The 17,223-nt window shown below is 38.4% G+C and overlaps 1 protein-coding gene across 8 annotated transcripts in view; it reads right to left on the bottom strand.

Moving 5' to 3' along the window:
* Window positions 1–7,839: 7,839 nt before the first annotated feature.
* The window catches only part of Tnik (TRAF2 and NCK interacting kinase), a 374,517-nt gene continuing 365,133 nt past the window's right edge, over window positions 7,840–17,223 (bottom strand). For all 8 annotated transcript variants that reach the window (XM_076867736.2, XM_076867738.2, XM_076867743.2 and 5 more), the window contains 5 exons: window positions 15,473–15,573; window positions 13,168–13,317; window positions 10,867–11,026; window positions 10,478–10,617; window positions 7,840–8,246 (listed from right to left, as the gene is read on the bottom strand). In XM_076867736.2, coding sequence (XP_076723851.1) covers window positions 8,163–8,246; window positions 10,478–10,617; window positions 10,867–11,026; window positions 13,168–13,317; window positions 15,473–15,573 — 635 coding nt within the window. In that variant the 3' untranslated portion in view covers window positions 7,840–8,162. The remainder of the gene's footprint in view (window positions 8,247–10,477; window positions 10,618–10,866; window positions 11,027–13,167; window positions 13,318–15,472; window positions 15,574–17,223) is intronic.

Raw genomic sequence — 17,223 nt, 5'->3', positions numbered from 1 at the left:
TCACTGACACTTTGTGCACTTCTTAGCATCTGTTTCACATTTTCCATCTACACCTGGGACTAATGCCTTAAAAGATTTCAGGAATGTGCAACTAAGCACCATGAAACCACAAAATGGTTTTGGTCCTGGAAAAGATTGATTAAGACCTTGACCTTGGCTTTTTAGAAGGAATTATATATTATCCTTCATCTCAACAGATTTGTGAAAAGACACAGAAAATAATAGAGGAACAAAAAAAATTCTTTCACTATCATATACTGCTTCATATTACATCATTTCACTATCTTCTTTCTTTATTTTTTAAAATATTTCTTTTATTAAATGAGCAGGAAAATACATGATTGAACAAATTGAAACTACAAGGTGTGCCCTTTACAAGACTGAGTGAAACAATAAATTAATTCATCAGAAGGCATGTGTCAATTTCCTACAATGAAACTTCATGCAACAACATTCAGTGAAGCTGAATATATACAGATGTTAGAGGCCACCCAGAGAGGCCTGAGAACCATGGTCACTTGGAAGATTAAGACCCAAAATGTCATTAGGCCTTTTTTGAGGAGGAATAATTTTACTGTTGTTTACTACTTCTTTTTGGGGGAAAATTGTTGTGGTTTTTAAACATTTAGATCAGAAAAAAAAATTCAGAATCTCCCCACATCCCAAAACTGCACTTAGTGCAATGACAATAGCTTAAAATGGATCATTATCTGTATACATCTAAGGGTTTTGAAATGCCTCTTTTCTCCAGGTTCTACATAACAGCCTCTCTTCCAACCCTGCCACTTGGTCTGTAAAGATGATTCATGGAGCTACAAAGTACAGACGGGGTCAGAGTCAGGTGCCTTCCATCTACAGTGGCCTCACAGGAAAGAAAGTCTAGAGGGTTTTCTATTTTCTACATGAAAGAAAACACTTTTCTGATAAATTTTTGGAGACAGTTTTTTTGTTGTTGTTGTTGTTTAACATTGAAATTAAATAGCTTTTAAATCCCAAAATGACATTTAAAATTTTTATTTATTTTTTCATCCAACAGATACTTACTGAGTGACTGCTACTTGTCAGGGATTCTTTAAAGTACTGGAGATAGCCAGAGAGGTAGTGAAGCAGAAAATCACTGGTGTGGTGGTGGCTGGAGGTGATTTTATTTAGGTCTCTGAGAGGAAAGCAATATTTGTGCACAGACCTGAAGGAAAGGAAGGAGCAAGTCATACAGACATGTGAACGGAAGAGATTTCCAGACTGGATGGCAACAAGGGCATAGACCCTAAGTCAGGTGGAGTGGTGGATGTGGATAGGGAGGTACAAAAGATATGGCAGATTACCTCTATGACCTTATCAGCCCTGGGAGGAAGATAATGTTGTGGAGAAGATGGGGCAGTATTGAGGGACTTGGCCAATAGTGGACGCACCTTGGCCTATGTTTTAAAAGCACGATGTCAGACAAGAAGTGACTTGGACTCAGACTGGACTATGAATACATTCTGAAGCTAAGAAAAACTGATTTTTACAAAATGGAATAGGTGGGCTGGGGTTGGGGCTCAATGGTAGAGTGCTTGCCTAGCACCTGCAAGGTCCTGGGTTGAATCCTCAGCACCACATAAAAATAAATATACTAAAGGTTTTGTGTCCAACTACAACTAAAAAATATTTTTAAAAAATGGATTAGGTATGATATATGAAAGATAAAATGTAAGGGTTAAATAAGATTTTATGGAGTGGACAAATGGAGAAGCCATTTGCTAACACAGGGAAGATTGTAGGGGCTATATATTGATGGATAGGAGCAAATTCTTAGTTTTGGACATGTCAACTTTGAGATGCTGTTAAACATCCAAATGAAGATGCTAACTAGGAAGTTAGACATAAATCCGGGCATTCTTTTATGTCTAACCTGGGGCTGGAGATAAAAATGGGTTTTGTCAGTGCATATGTTTTTTGAAAGTCCCAAGACTGAAAAAGATGGCATATCTAGTATTGGGTTGTGCCAAGAATCCACTGAAGAGTGGTAAGGGAACTTAAGAAGGATGTCCTCGGGCCAAGAAAGTATTTCAAGAAGGAAGTAATTATTCATTGTGTCAAAGACCACAAATAAATTAAGCAGCATGAAGTCAGTCAATTTGACCACTGCATTTGACTGTGTGGGAGATCACTGGTGTCCTTAGCAAAAGCTACTGCAGTGGCAATGAAAGACTGATTTGAGTTGTTCAAAAGACCAAGGAAGGGGTCAAATTTAGACAGTGAGCATGCACAATTCTTCCTAGGGAGTTTTTTTTTTTTTTTTGTTGTTGTTGTTGTTGTTTTTTTGTCAAGGGGTGCAGACAAGTAAGATGGGTGAATTAGAGGAGAGGGGTGTTTATAACACAGGAGAGACCACAGCATGAGTGCAGTAAAGTCTTGCAGGAAAATAGGAAATATTGTTGATGCAAGAGACAGAAGGATATCACAAGATAATGGCCTTTATTTTGAGAGTTTGGATAGGACATACCTGGAGCCAATAGGAAGAGCTGCTCACTATCACTTAATTAGTAATCAATAATGATAAATTCATTGGACAAGATAAGAAAATTAAGAAGCCAGGATCTTTGTAGAATTGTCTAAATGGACACTGAAATCTTCAAGAACAAAGGTTTCCTACTATTATTAATGTTTCAGTATTTATATTTTGATAGAGATAGATTAAAATAATATATTCGAGGACATGGGTATGACAAAGCCTTGGCCTAGAACTTACAAAAGCATTTCTAGCTACTGCTTGGAACAGCTGTGTAAAGTACATCCTGAAGAATTTTTGTATGCAGTGGGAAAAAACACTGGAAAATAACTAAAAATTTCAGATTAGAAAATATGCCAGGAAGATACATAGGTATGACAATATTTAATCTCAGTGGTTTTTGACAATTTAAAACACTTTTGAAACCTGGAGATTGAAAAGATATAACTAATCACTGGCACAGCAAAATGAGTTTTCCATTCTAATATTATAAATTTAGCATCTTTCTACAGTTACGCTAACATTAAAAGTAAGACAACTGAATGCACAAAAACAGTTTTACAACATTCATTTTAAAAGTTCTCCCTGTCTGTCATCTCTATTTTTCCATGCTGCCACCTAACATTTGAAATTCTGATTCCGGGTAATGCCTGGGCTTTCCTAAGCCGTGGTATGTATTACTATTCCTTAACATTTGCCCCAAGGGAAGAGAGAATGGTAATGGGCAATTGGGACATGGATATTTGCTATATACAAATAATGATCCATTGCTAGAAATGAAAACTCACCTTTCCACCCGCATTTGCTTGGCTTCAATAATGCAATGTAACTTGATGCTGATAAAAATAAACTATTAAAACCAAACCCACTTATGCCAAGAGTGAGTTCGCTTGAGAACTACCCAAAGCCAAAAATCTGGAAACTTTAGGACATTTTTATTTCTAGTTTTTCAGTATTTTCTAGTTTTTATCCAAAATGTTTGGCAACACAGATATAGAGTCCAAGATTTTGATCTGGATTTAAAATAGCTCAAATGTTATCCAGGGATTTTTGTTAAGAAATATTCATTTGGAGATTTTTATTTGGTGCAGTCTGGCCCTTCATGGAATGGTACATCTAGGAGAATAAATTTCAAAGCACAGGTTATGATCTCACACTGTTTAATGCTTTGCAAATTGTTGAATATTCTAGATGTCTATGGAAAAATTATCAGAACAAAGATACATCATGGAAATCAAAACAGTATTAGAAAATATTTGGTAAAAATGTATAGATTTTCAGTTTTAAATGTGCAGTTCTCAAGAGGTTCTCTTCTTTGTTGAGACTCCCGAAAAAAGATCGATTTATAACCATTTTATTTTAGACTCATGTAAGACAGCTCATTTTGGAGTTCCTGATATTGCTATGTTGAACAAGGCAAAAGTACAGAAGCATTTATGAGACAATATTGACAAGTAAAGTAAATCAAATTTTGAATCTTGGATTTTAGATTTTATGTTGTACTATGTAGTCTCAGGAGAAACCAGTTTTTGCTTGATTGATTGGTTGGTTATGCTTTGTTTGATTTGGTTTGATTTAAATATTTGAGGAGTGAACTAAAAAGTAGCTAACAATTTATACAAATTGTTGAAATTGTCAGAACATAGTAGCAGATGGTTTGCATGGAAAGGTGCATGGTAGGGTGATTCAGAATTGCTATCAGCATATTGTGGATTTTTCTCAGGTTTTCCTGCTATAGGTTAAGATTAAGCTTTGACCAATAACTGCATATTCCTTCTTAAAAATAATGCAGCACATCTTACATCTCAAAGCAACCAGCACAAATGCAAGTGAGACTTTCAAAGACAGCACACACTACTAACACAAAGAGCTCTTCCACTTTTCAAGGATACAGTGACGGGACCTGGTACACATAGTAGTAGGGTTAGCATTTTTTTTTTTTTTTTTAACTTCTTGGAACGGGAGGTCAGACTTGAGCCCTTCCTCCTTGGGCAACACATAATACCAAAATGGCTCCAGTCTTAATACCACACCTCTTTCTAATCTATAGCACAGGAGGGACCAGAGACACCAATTACCAATGAGTCACAAGAGCAGACAGAAAACTGTTAGTAGTTCGTGACAACCAGATATTAGGATGCTTTTAATAAATGTGTTCTTGACGCAAGGTGTGTTAGGAATGCAGCTTAGAAAGTGATGTCAAAAGTGTTAGAAAAATGGAGCTCCTGTCCAAGTGGCCTCGAGAGATTTTACCCATGCCTTAATCTACCCTGTCCAGTAAGTGAATAGCTCTGGGTCTTCTTGAAGCATTATTTGAGTCTCCAAAAAAATAATGAGATCTATCCAAACAGTCATTAGATTTTATGTGCAGTGTAGTACAAGTTGTCTTCCTCTACATTGTGTGCACTGACAAACATCTGAATGAAACTGTCGTGGAGACGACTGACTCCCATTACGAAGGGGCCTTATAGCTCATCCATTTCTACTACCCACTGGATGCAGGAACCCATGCAACAAGTCCCCTGACCAGCAACCAGAAACGAGGATCACCTGCCAGACCTTGGACCAAGACTATGGTGTGGGCAGGCTTGGTGGATTTTGCTGGATGATTATCTTGCTGTATAATGATCAATTCAGTGAAGAAGAGAGAGAGATCTAGTTAAGCTTACTTTGGGGAGGGAGAGTTCAATTCTCCAATTTTGTAGAAAAAAAATGAGCCAATTTCTAGTTCTTCATGAAGATCAAAATTAAAGACATTTTTATTAAGATGCTATTAAAATGAATGAAGAGAACACCCGTCCCTCCCTCCAAAATAAAGCAAATCAAAAACTTGGGAATGGTATGAGCCACAAGGACATAATTCTGATAAAATTTGCATGAGCGAGGCCTGGATGTGTCAGGGCTGGGCCCTGTCCTGATAGGGAAATATCTTTTTTTGAAGACAAAACTTTCAAGGAATTCCAGAACTATGTTTTAAGGAGATTTGTGGGCGTCCCTTTTAAATTTGATTTTGCCTTATACTCAATGTAAGATATTTGTACAAAAATATAAAAGGCATGGCTTGATGTTTAACGTTTGTGTTTTATTGTTGTTGGCACCAGAAAAGCTCATGTTCTATGTCATGTCACTGTACATACTGTAAACAAGACTGCATTAATATTGTTTTCTTATGTTTTTTTTTTTTTGTTTCAATGAATCTAGATTTTAAAAAATACATTCACAAACTACCTTATGTTTAAACACAATGATTCCCTTTTATTTCTTAACTGTACCCAAAATCCACAATAAAAAAATCATTTAAAGCTGTGTGTTTTCGAACTCATCACTTAGAAATCAAAACAAAACAAAACATAAAAACAAAGATCAGTTTGCAACATAATTTAAAGAAGCTCTGGTTTAAAATACCACAGCAGCAATATAAAGAGCTGGTGGCAATCACATTGGGGATGAGACCAGATCAAAGCATTTTGTCCACATCGGCATCCAATTACAGTAGTTGTTAAGTTCAGTCCAAAAAGTTATTGCTGAATTTGTTGCATGGAATTTGTGAAGACAGTGTTGTTCGGCAGCATAATCACAATAGTAAAAATGAGAACGGGAGCAATTCATTGATTTTGTGAACTAAAGGGACCACGATGAGGACCTCTTGTGATTGCCTGAAGATGATCCTCAGTTGCATTCCTGTGTGCTAAATGCTTAAAATAAATGCAAATGACAACCACCTTTGGCACGGGGGTATAATCAACTGGTCTGGAAATCAGATTATTTCCCCTCCCTTCCCCCCTTGCCCCAAACCATAGGATTGAAATGGTACCAGTTTTCTAATGTATTTCGTTCTCATTAATAGTACATCAGCTGCTCATGTATTTAGGCAAAATCAGTAGGATCACAGATTTTTCTTTGGATCCATTCACAGTAATTGCTTTCTCCCAAAACAAGCCATATTAGTTTTTGTCATTGGACCCCCTCCCCCTGTCCCCCAATTTTTAAAGAACAATTTGGTCAACTACTGTTTCGTTTTTAAAATAGTCAATACTCCTGAGATTGCCAGTTGAGCTCTCTATATGTCTCCTGGAGATAACACTGCTGTGATGAACAGTGAAACAAAAACAAACAAAACGAGGTAGGTTAAAACAGGAAGCGCAACACAGATATCGTTTTTTGCAACACCTCGATACCACAGGAGGCCATGCTTGTAGCTTTGGAAAAAAAATCCCAGACAGTCACGTAAAAGTTCAAATCATTTGAGTAAGAGTTTATAAGGACACAAGTCAACCTGAACTAAATACATACATATCTCTGCACAAATGTTGTTTACCGTATGTTGGGTAATTTGGAGGAAGGTAAAGTGATTAGGGTCTCAGAATTTTGGCCAAAGCCTTGCTTTCAAGTTCATTAAAATCTGAGCCAACGATGCCCGCTGTTGTCTGCGGCAGGCTTAGGAGTCTACTCCCTTCTCTCACCTACCAAAGGAGAACACTGGCAGCTCAGAAACATTTATTATTGATTTTTTTTTTTCAGTCACAGTTTTCATCTTGAGAAAGTGGCACCCTCAGGAGAGAGCTGGGAATGTCCAGAGCCTGGATGTCACCCACTCCCCAATTCCCACAAAAACAAAGTCTCAGTCCAAATGAAGCCCCAAATAAGTGACCTCTTACTGGGACGCTTTGTGCATTTAAAAAACAACGTGTGTGTGTGTGTGTGTGTGTGTGTGTATGTGTGTGTACATATACACGTATATAAGCTTGTTTCCCAGAGGCTCTTTCTGTCTGACTCCGTCTGTTGTCCCCTTTTGCCCTGATCTGTTGCATAATAGCTGAGGGAAGGGTGCATTGCAGCCCCACCTCAGTGGCCAGGCCAACTTGTTCAATGGCATTTCTATCCCATTCAACACGCTCCATTCTATAAAGGGCCATATAAAAATATGACCTGTCAGACTCACAAAAGTGGTAGTTGATTTTATTAGACTAAGGCTAGTAGTTTAGCCATTTAAAAGCTATTTCCCAAAAGAGGGGAAAACTAGTATTTTTTTTCTTCTCTTTTAAAAACTCATTAGCCAGTTGCTATCAAAAAGCAACCTTTTGGGTTGGTGAAGGCAAGAGAGTTCTTAAATCACCCCACTATGCAGTGATGGCCTTCAGTGAAAGGAGATAAAGTACATTTATTGTGCTGTCTCTCACCATTGGAAATTGGAAATTTTACAACATACTGTATACTTAAAGCTAGCAGGCAGACAATTAAAAACAGACTCATTTTCTCAGTGAGCATTCTCTCCCCATTCTTACAAAGTAAGGGAGTAAAGAAAAAAGGTAAAAAAAAAAAAAAAAAAAACCTCAAAAGCCACCATAACACAGCTTACTCAGAAGAGCACACAATATCTGTTTCTATCCCTAACTCCGAAGGGCACATGGTCCATCTTTGTCCACGGACAACGCAGCATCCTTGGGGATCTCCTGGACATTCCTGCCACCTTTTTCTCTCCTTCTCAACCGGGCTGCAACACTGAAAGATGGACTGTATCGGGAGGGGTGGAGGGAGAGGAAAAGGGGAAAGTGGTATGTTCGACCAAGCCTTCTGATTCTGCCTCTAGACTGGCATAAGTCCACATGAGTTATGTTCTTTTACATTAGAAATAACGCCATGAAGATAAGTGCCAAGTGCTCTTCTGTTACCAGTTCATCATGGAATTTCTGTTGAGGGTCATGAAAAACACTTGGCTACTTCCTCCAGATCGCACGGATGCAAAAAATACCTGTTTGAAATTAAAAACAAGTTAGTTCAACTGCATGTTTTTTTCCCCTCTTTTCTTCAACCGTCCATCCATTTCCTCTCACATGTCCTATCCCTGCCATGTGTCAGCTCTTAAGACTCAATGGCTAGTGCTTATAAAGTGCCTTCTGAGACAGTGCAGCCTATGTAAACACACCTGCCTTTATTACTCTGGTTTGATATCAACTACTATTACGGTATTGGCCTCCAGGGACGCTGCAGGGGCTGGATGACATTGTGACATCTTTTGGAATGCTCACATTTTAAAAGAGAGTTTCCTGCTAGGATAAAAGTCCTGACTTCTGGCCTGGGACACAACAGGTCCTTTGATGATTTTCAGAAAGGCACAGAGGCTCCCCTTCTCTCCCTCATAAATGACATGAAGGCAGACTTTAAGGTGGAAGAGGATCCTTTCAAATTCCCAAAGTCATGAGGCAAACTTTGGGTCTACTATTATATAACTTCCATTTCCAATTTTTAAAATCTCAAATCAAGCAATTTCCAATGGCTGTTGTCAAACACAGTCAAGTGTTTAATGCTTCTTTACTGTGGCATTTCGGGAGTTAACACTTAGCTTCTCTGCTGATGCTGGCATATTTGTGGCCAGAGCAGATAATGGCATTAATAAGTAGAACCACAGTCCATTAGGTCTGAGCCTGTTAAATCATTTTATCAAATGACTGAGAGAAGTGAGCAAAATTCGGGTTACTGCTTGCTTGAGCTGAATGTAAATGAACCACTGCCCTTGGAAAATAGGATTTGGGGCTGTGGCGTAGCCCTTCATCAGCCAACACCTAACTTTGGTCCAAGGCATTTATTTTGCTTTTATCACTAGTATAAAGTCTCTGCTACTTCATTTCCATGACTTCTTCAGAAGAATGTTCTCTCCCAACAACTTCTTAAGAAGTCTGTGGAAATGCTTTTCATTCAGTTAATGCTACATATGAAAGTAAAGCTACCCTTAGGGTCACTGAATCAAAATGGGTAAGGACAGAGAGAACCCATGGAAGGCCATAATGAGGGAAGGAAAGGGCTGCTGTTCTCTCTAGGCTGTGTGTCCTGGGCTCTCAACCTCAGGTCTAGACACTGGTGTGGTCCAGCCCTCTTTTAATGGTGTGGGCCTGGCTTGAAATAGGCCTGCTAGAGTGGGTCATCAGTGAACCAGAGTGTGGGTGTTCATACCCAGATCACTCCTCATCCTGTGATCCCAGAGACTGGGTAGCTGTTGGAATCTTACTAGGTTAGCTCTGTTTTTTTTTTTTTTTTTTAATAATACTCCTCAGTCTCTGGTACATCCTTGCCACCCATAGCTGTTGTCCACCCAGACCACACCAGGTCAGGGAAGTTGGCCAGGGTGGGATGTAGTCTAGGCCCATTCCACCAGGGCTGGACAAAGACCAGCCTGGCCAATGGGGAACCCCAGGGTGAATGAAGAGGTATACAGCAGCCCAACCTGTCCCATTCTTTCCTAGAGGTGTTTATGCCTGCTGCATGGGGGCAGCATCTCTTTATTGGCCTTGGCCACAAAGGTGGGATTTACAAATGCAAATACAGCTGAGCTACTAAAAACTGGGTTACTCTACAGGGAGGGCACGGTAGAAGAAGCACTGGAGCAGGATACCCCTCAGAAGCGACTGATCATGCTGCATGGACACAGCCAATTCCACTGGAGAACAGTCCCCCTATGACATTTCAGAAGAGACATGGCTGGAATGACACAGGACATGGCACTAGTTGAATTTGTGATTGTGCATTTCTTAAAGAATGGGTGGCAACTTTCAAAAGTTCATATTTATACATGTCAAATGTTTTACACTTAAGGGTGAATATAAGAGTAGAGTTAGGTTTTGATAGTGACTTTGGGAAGAGTCTAAGAGGGGAATTGTGAAGCTGATCCACTGGGAGATGAAGATGATGGGCCGACTGCTCTAAGTGCGTAGGAGAATCTGGGGGTGTCTGTTGAGTTGTCAGAAGGCCCGCAGGCCATAGAAGTTATATAAGAGCTTACCAGAAATTTCTAGATGTTTGTTTTGATATGTGAGTAATATATCTTGAGTGTTCACATGAGTCAAACCAGTTAATGCCATTTCAAGATACTACTGATTGTTTAACACAGAGGTGATTCGGATCAGTATAAAGGAGAATGAAGGTTTCACAGGTACCTGGTGGTCTCTTAAAATGCAAACACTAATGCAAATGTTGAAACGGATTTACCTTATCATTTCTTTCACATAGAAACTTTAACCTTTGAGCTCGCTTATGCATAAATACTCCATCCAAATGTCCTGTTTCCACTGACCGGATCTCAATAGCTTTCTCGCCCCAGCCCATTATCTGATTGGAATGAATGTAGGCTGTCAAAAGGAATTTCCAAAACTGCATTAAAAACATTAGATGGGCAATAACTCACAGCATCTGTTCACATCTTAACCACATAAATGACAAACGACTTGAGATAAACAGACAAAGTCTTACAAGTATTATTCACAGATTTTTTTTTTTTTTTTTTTTTTTGTGGACTCAAATGGTTGTTTCACATTTCTTGACTTTCGTTTCATTTGGGGGGTGTAACTGCTGAAGGAGATAAGGAATGGTTAACCTACCCACAGACGTGGGCATTTCTCCCCATTGGAGCACCACATCCTTAGTTATCCGGCCATAGGTGTTCACATACACCCCCTCATCCTCATAGCAAACAAGCATTTCCATCCCATCTGTTTTAGGCAAGATGACGATAGCATGAGGAGTGATATTGCCCTGAATCTGAAAGACAAAGAAAAGCCACCATTATTCTTTTTGAAAATAAGACAATACCTTGATTTTCATCTCTTGCAATTTAAAGAAGCTTTTATGGAAACTTTCACTCTAGGATTTTTTTTTGCTTAATTTAATCATGGATCTGTCAGATGTCCTGATAAATATAAACTTAGTTGCTAGATAACAAATCAAATTTACTTGTTCCTAAAAGCAACAACACAGTATTGATGGGGTGCCTAGTGTTTGTGAGACACCCTTTACGTATATGATCTCTGGCTCTTAGAACAGATCCCCATGGGAGTTATCTTTGTTCACAGATAAGGAGACTGTATCTCAGAAAGGTTAGGTAACTTGACCAAAGCTGTGCTAGTATTTGGTGGGAGAACTGACATTTGAGCATATCAGTTTCTGGTATTGAAATTCATGTTTTTTCTGTTAGAACAATTGCTTCCCAAAAAGATGAGGAGAAAGCAAGGCAGCTGAATGAGATGAGGCAGCTGTAATGGGGCTAAGACGGTCCCCAACATGCAGGCTATGAGTACATGACTCAGATTGTTTATCTGGGTGCTGAAATACCAAAATAATCTAAATTAATGGTTCGTTTAGAAAAAAAATTAGAATTACCACTAATTAAAAAAAAAAAACTATACAATTGAAATAAGTGTCAACTGACCTGTCCTAGAAGATGTGGTGCTGCTATGATCCCTGGTTGAGGATGTCGCAGCAGCCCAGTATGTGCTTGATGGATAGATGGATAAGAACGTTGGGATCAGGAACAAGCACAGTGATGCCCTCACAGAGAGCCTGAGTGTGAGCTCTATGTGCACATGCACACAGGTGTGAAGAGCCGTAATGCAGCAATGAATGACTAGTGTGTGTGCGTGCATGTGTACAACAATGCACTAAAACAATCTTTTTCTGTGACTGTGCTTCTTTAGAGTCTCCAAACTCTTCACATACCATCAGCAACAGAAAAGACCTCAGACTCTCCTGACAGTGTCTTCTGTGTGTCACCTGAGGATCACACACAGGATGCACAATTTATACTGCACAGTTCTAGAGAGTGAATCTGTGCAGCAGTTCCCTCTAGGAGTCATGTTTTAGGCAGCATATCAGCACAGTAATTGGGATATTATATTGTTAAGAAGAAGAACTACAAGGTGGGGTTATGGCTCAGTGGTAGAGCACTTGCCTAGCACATGTGAGGCACTGGGTTCCATCCTCAGCACCACATAAAATAAATAAAAAAAAAAAAAATCAAGGTATTGTGTCCATCTACTACTAAAAATATTTTTTTTAAAAAAAGAACTACAAATTTGAATGAATGTTATATCCATTTTTTAATTTAATGCTGATAACCCTATGGGGTAGGTTCTGGCATTCCCATTGACAGACGGGCAAGCTGAAGGTTGCAGAAGCTGTCTAACATGTCCATCTGCAAAGCCCATTCAGATAAAGGCAAGGGGCTGAGTCTGCTGCTAGAGGCAGTATAGTGTAGAGAGGAACTAAAACTAGCTGAAAAGGGATTTTCTCCAGGAAATTAGTATCTGATCATTGTTTTTCTCCCACACAATATGACACAATTTCCATTCAAAACTGAATATGGAAACTTATCCATGCCCTGAAGGAAAAATTAAAATACATTTTAATAAAGTCCAAAGAAACAATATGTAGATTAATGTCACATAATCTCTTTATATGTTACTCTGTTTTAGAAAGTAATAAAAATTAGCTAAATTTATATGTTTTACTTATTAACCTATTTTGTCCCATAATCCCAGATGTGGAGCACCTATAAAAACTTAAATATAATATATTATTATATAGATAGATAGATATAATATATAGTATAATAAAACAGTAATAAGAATATGATTACATTATAATAATTATTTCATAATAATACTAATATGATTATACATACAAGCTCTAGATTTTGACTTCCAACCTATTTTAATGCCCATGTGCCAATTTCACTGAAATAGCTGCAGAATTGAAAAGTTGGGTTAAAAGCATTCTGTCTTCCTGGTGAAGGCCCGAAGTCCATCTGCTTTACTGATTAGTAAGGGTAGCATGACTTCTAAAAATGTGCAAAACAAATCTTTTGCATGCAGAAGGCCCTTTATAGTCTGCTTTGGGAAACTTACATGAGATGGTATGTAGATATCATAAGAGTTTCCTGAATCAACATCAATTACATGGAAACCGGTGTGGGAGCCAAAAATAACCTTTAATCTTTGACCTTCTTCTACAGTGAGATCAACTAGCAGGGGCTTGTGCTGAAGATCTGAAAAAGACTTTAAAAATCACCCTGTAAGTATCCACATCATTTAAAGACATTATCTGAATAATATTTAGCCACTAAGTTAATTTCTGAAAAGTTGAAAAGCCAGGATATTTCTCTTTGGTAGGTCTATTCATATTCTAGCTCCAGGAGGAAGGGTCTATCAGCCCTTTTTGCCTCCTTTCCCCATCTCTGGTCCTCAGGGCAGTGCAAGGTTTACAGCAGAGAAGGTGGTTTACAGCTATGTTTATAGTGTCATTCTATCTTTAAAACTTGGTGTCTGGGTGCTGCTGTTCTGTTTACTTCTGGCCTTTGCTCTCTGGAGAAGGTCCTGCCACCTCTCTGACCCTTCTCTTTGCTATGTGGCAGCAAGGCCCATCTGTGGTTGCTACCTTTCAGAGACAGCCTGGGGTGAGCATGCTCTGGCCCCCACTTTCCTTCAGTTACTGAGTGTGAATCAGAGAGGCTCTCTCTAAACTCAGTGTTGAGATCTAAGACTTAGGTTTGGACAATAAGAGAAAGGGATGGAGGTGAAATATCATAAGACTTATGACTTGCATTGACAACTAAGGTTTAACTAGAAAGTTCTAGCTGAGCTTCTATGGACCAAAGCCCCAACCAGCTGTTGAGTGTTCCTCTTCCTTTGCTATGACTTACTCACATACTACCTTTATTGCATCTTGCAATCTAGGGGAGGATTTGAGAAACCACCATTGCCCTGGTGATAATATCGCTACTACCTAATATACCCTTCTTCTCTCATCTTCTGCTAGCATCTCACAGCATAGGAAGCTTTCCCCTCCTGTCCCTAGAGGTCAGATCTAGTCCTCCCTATTCAAGTTCTTGCCTTTGCTTTTCCCTCTTGCAGGCTGGGGCGGGTCTGCTGAACAGAGCATTTTGCATTCTCTCATTGCTTTGGCTAGTAACCTGATGGCAGTGACTTCAACGTCAGAATGGGAATGGGATCTCCACTGAAAAGCTTTTACAGAGAGAATTTGGCACAACAGGAGCAGCAGCACATTAGATTTTTGGAGACATCCCTTAAGTGTTATTATGAACCTAATGCATTCCAAAAATTCCTTTCCATAAAAGTGGGGTTATGGAGGGGAGCCCATTTCCACTGATCAATCTGTCTTCCTGAGCACATCACAAATGAGCCACTTGCACTAAGGGAACAACAGAGAAGTGGGGTGATTCAGCCCTGAAGAGGGACAGCTTTGGCTCCCACATGACATATGTGGCAGGAGAGAATAAATAAAAAGCCAAAGAGAGATGGTAATTATAAAAATGGAGAAAAGTCAAGGGCCAAAGAGCTATTGAGAAAGACAGACACAGGCAGAGAGAAAACAGAAGATAAAGTCACACTGGCTATGCAGTCTGAACACATCAGGGGGCCTGCAAGTACAAGTCTTTCTGGCATTTGGGGGTCACCTTTCATGAGCTGAGGCAGATGGGACTAAACATATTCCAATCCCACTCCCACTCAATCTCATGAATCCCCTGGGAAAATGCAGAAAAACTGGGTCATTTCCATGAGTGACTACACTCAGTGTTCATTTCAGGGAAGTCTAATAGCAACAGGGAGACAGCATCAACTGAGTTTTAGAGACTTGGTCCAGAAAGGCTCATGATTGTAAGACTTGGAGACTTAGTTTAACCTTGAGATTCAGTGCTGCCAGTGGTCTGCCTTTTTGAGCCCAAACACCAGATAGCAGTCTAGATGCTTTTAAAACAGATATCATTGCACAGCATCATAATCAATACTTTGCCTGGTAACCATCCTGTACCAAATGTCTCTTGCAGATGATGATTTGCAGATCTCAAATGAAGGAGGGTAAACATAAAATTTAGTTTGACTGGGCTGGGGTTGTGGCTCAGCAGTAGAGTGCTCCCCTAGCATATTCGAGGCCCTGGGTTCGACCCTCAGCACCACATAAAAATAAATGAATTAATTAAAGATATTGTGTCTAATTACAACTAAAAAATAAATATTTAAAGAAATTTAGTTTGACTCATCTCATAGTAGTTTTAAAAATAATAAATCTATGAGTTCCTACAGTTCCAGAATAGGTTTATTATTTATCATATGTAGTAAAATTGGTATTGGTTTATGTGGAGAACAGATGACTGGAGGAAACGGAAAACCAAGCAAACACAGGCCCACTTACCTTAAATGCCATGAACTTGTGATATGGTTTAGGAGCCCAGGCATATATCTCCACAGCATTCTTTAAGGCAATCACCAAGAATTTGATCCTTTCATATTTAACTGTAATAGAATAGTTGTAAATTAAAAAGTACATCAATTTATTCAATAATTTGTATCAGTGAATGTATAAGTCACAAGATGTAAATATATACACACTAATACACACTCCATATTTGAGGGTGATGCTCCTGGCGTGGGATTTTTTTCATAGATACAGATTTCACTTCCTTTACCATACCTAGTCAGCAGGATCTTTTTTTTTTTTTTTTTTTTTTTTTTTTGTCTTTTATGTTACTTTACCTGGATTTTAGGTTCAACCAAATGTAAGTAGCTAAAGCTGGTATGGCAAGGTGGTAGAAAAAATGCAAATGGGTAGAGACATAAAAGGTGCCAATTGCTTATTATTCAGATTAGAGTTCTAATTATTTATTTATTTTTGAGAGAGAGAGAGAGAGAGAGAGAGAGAGAGAGAGAGAGAGAGAGAGAGGAATTTTTTTAATATTTATTTTTTAGTTTTTGGTGGACACGAGTGCTTGAGCCACATCCCCAGCCCCAAGTTCTAATTATTAAGTAGAATAATTGCTTGTTTGTGTTTGTATTGAATTTTGGAATACTAGGAGACCTGAATTCTGATAATGGCCTATTTTTAAGAGTTTCACATACTTTGCCAATTCCTTTTTTATTCTCTGGGAAAGTGCAATATTAAACATCTTAAATTCCATGGATAGAATCTTGATAAAATTTCACTGTTGTCTATTTTATTTTCACCTTATACAAAGTAATAATAATGTTTATTGAATGGAAGAATTGTTGTCTGATCTTCTGTGGACTATGTGTCTTTGATACCATAGTGATTGATATTCACAGTGATGACCTTGAGAGGTTACAGAATCCTTTAAATGCCTCAGGATCTTTAAATATTAAATGTAGATTTTAATTCTTAGAAAGTCTGTAATCTACAAGTGATGCACATACCAGGCGTTTTCTTCATAAAATATCTGTTGAAAAAGAATATTCTCTATCCTGAAGAAACTGGGGGAAAATACTAATGCACTTATTAGACGACATGTTAAGTTTCCAATTGTCTCCACAATTTTTCATTATATGAATTCTTTAAGAGACTATTCTCTAATCTTTTCACTTAAAACTTATGCAAAGATTCAAGATTAAAGCTTAAAATAGCCTTGAAAATGCAAGTGTATCAAAAGATATATAGGCTAAGAGCAATAGATAAATATAAATGAATCTTGGATATATAACTTGTGTTTCTGTTTTCTCCTATTTTATGTTTTTAAAATTTCATGGGAATTTGAGTATACTAAAGCAATCAGGCACTATGAAAAGATCTCAGTGTTTTGACTGAAACCCCCCAAAGAAAGCAGAATGGAGCCCAAAGTAGTTCTCTGGATAACTGAGGCAAAAAAATGTTCTGAAAATTAAACTTGTCTCAATATTCTGGTAGATAATGATCAGTTATTGCTCTCTGGTTATATTTCATTTTGCATGTATCCATATAGGTCAGTCTTCTAATATTAGGGCAATGAAAAGAGATAGGATTAGGAGGAAGAGGTCAGATTTGCACTGGCCCTTCTAACACTTAGAGCCATAGGACTTTTGCAGCTTCAGAGTTTTGAAAGAATACTTGCCAGGTATATGCAAGAGATAACACACACAAACTTTATTATTTCCTGTAATGAATTTTATTGCTAT

This window comes from Callospermophilus lateralis, chromosome 10, assembly GCF_048772815.1.
Source record: "Callospermophilus lateralis isolate mCalLat2 chromosome 10, mCalLat2.hap1, whole genome shotgun sequence".
In the NCBI taxonomy this organism is placed as follows: domain Eukaryota; kingdom Metazoa; phylum Chordata; class Mammalia; order Rodentia; family Sciuridae; genus Callospermophilus; species Callospermophilus lateralis.
This window is presented reverse-complemented; position numbering and strand designations above follow the sequence as displayed.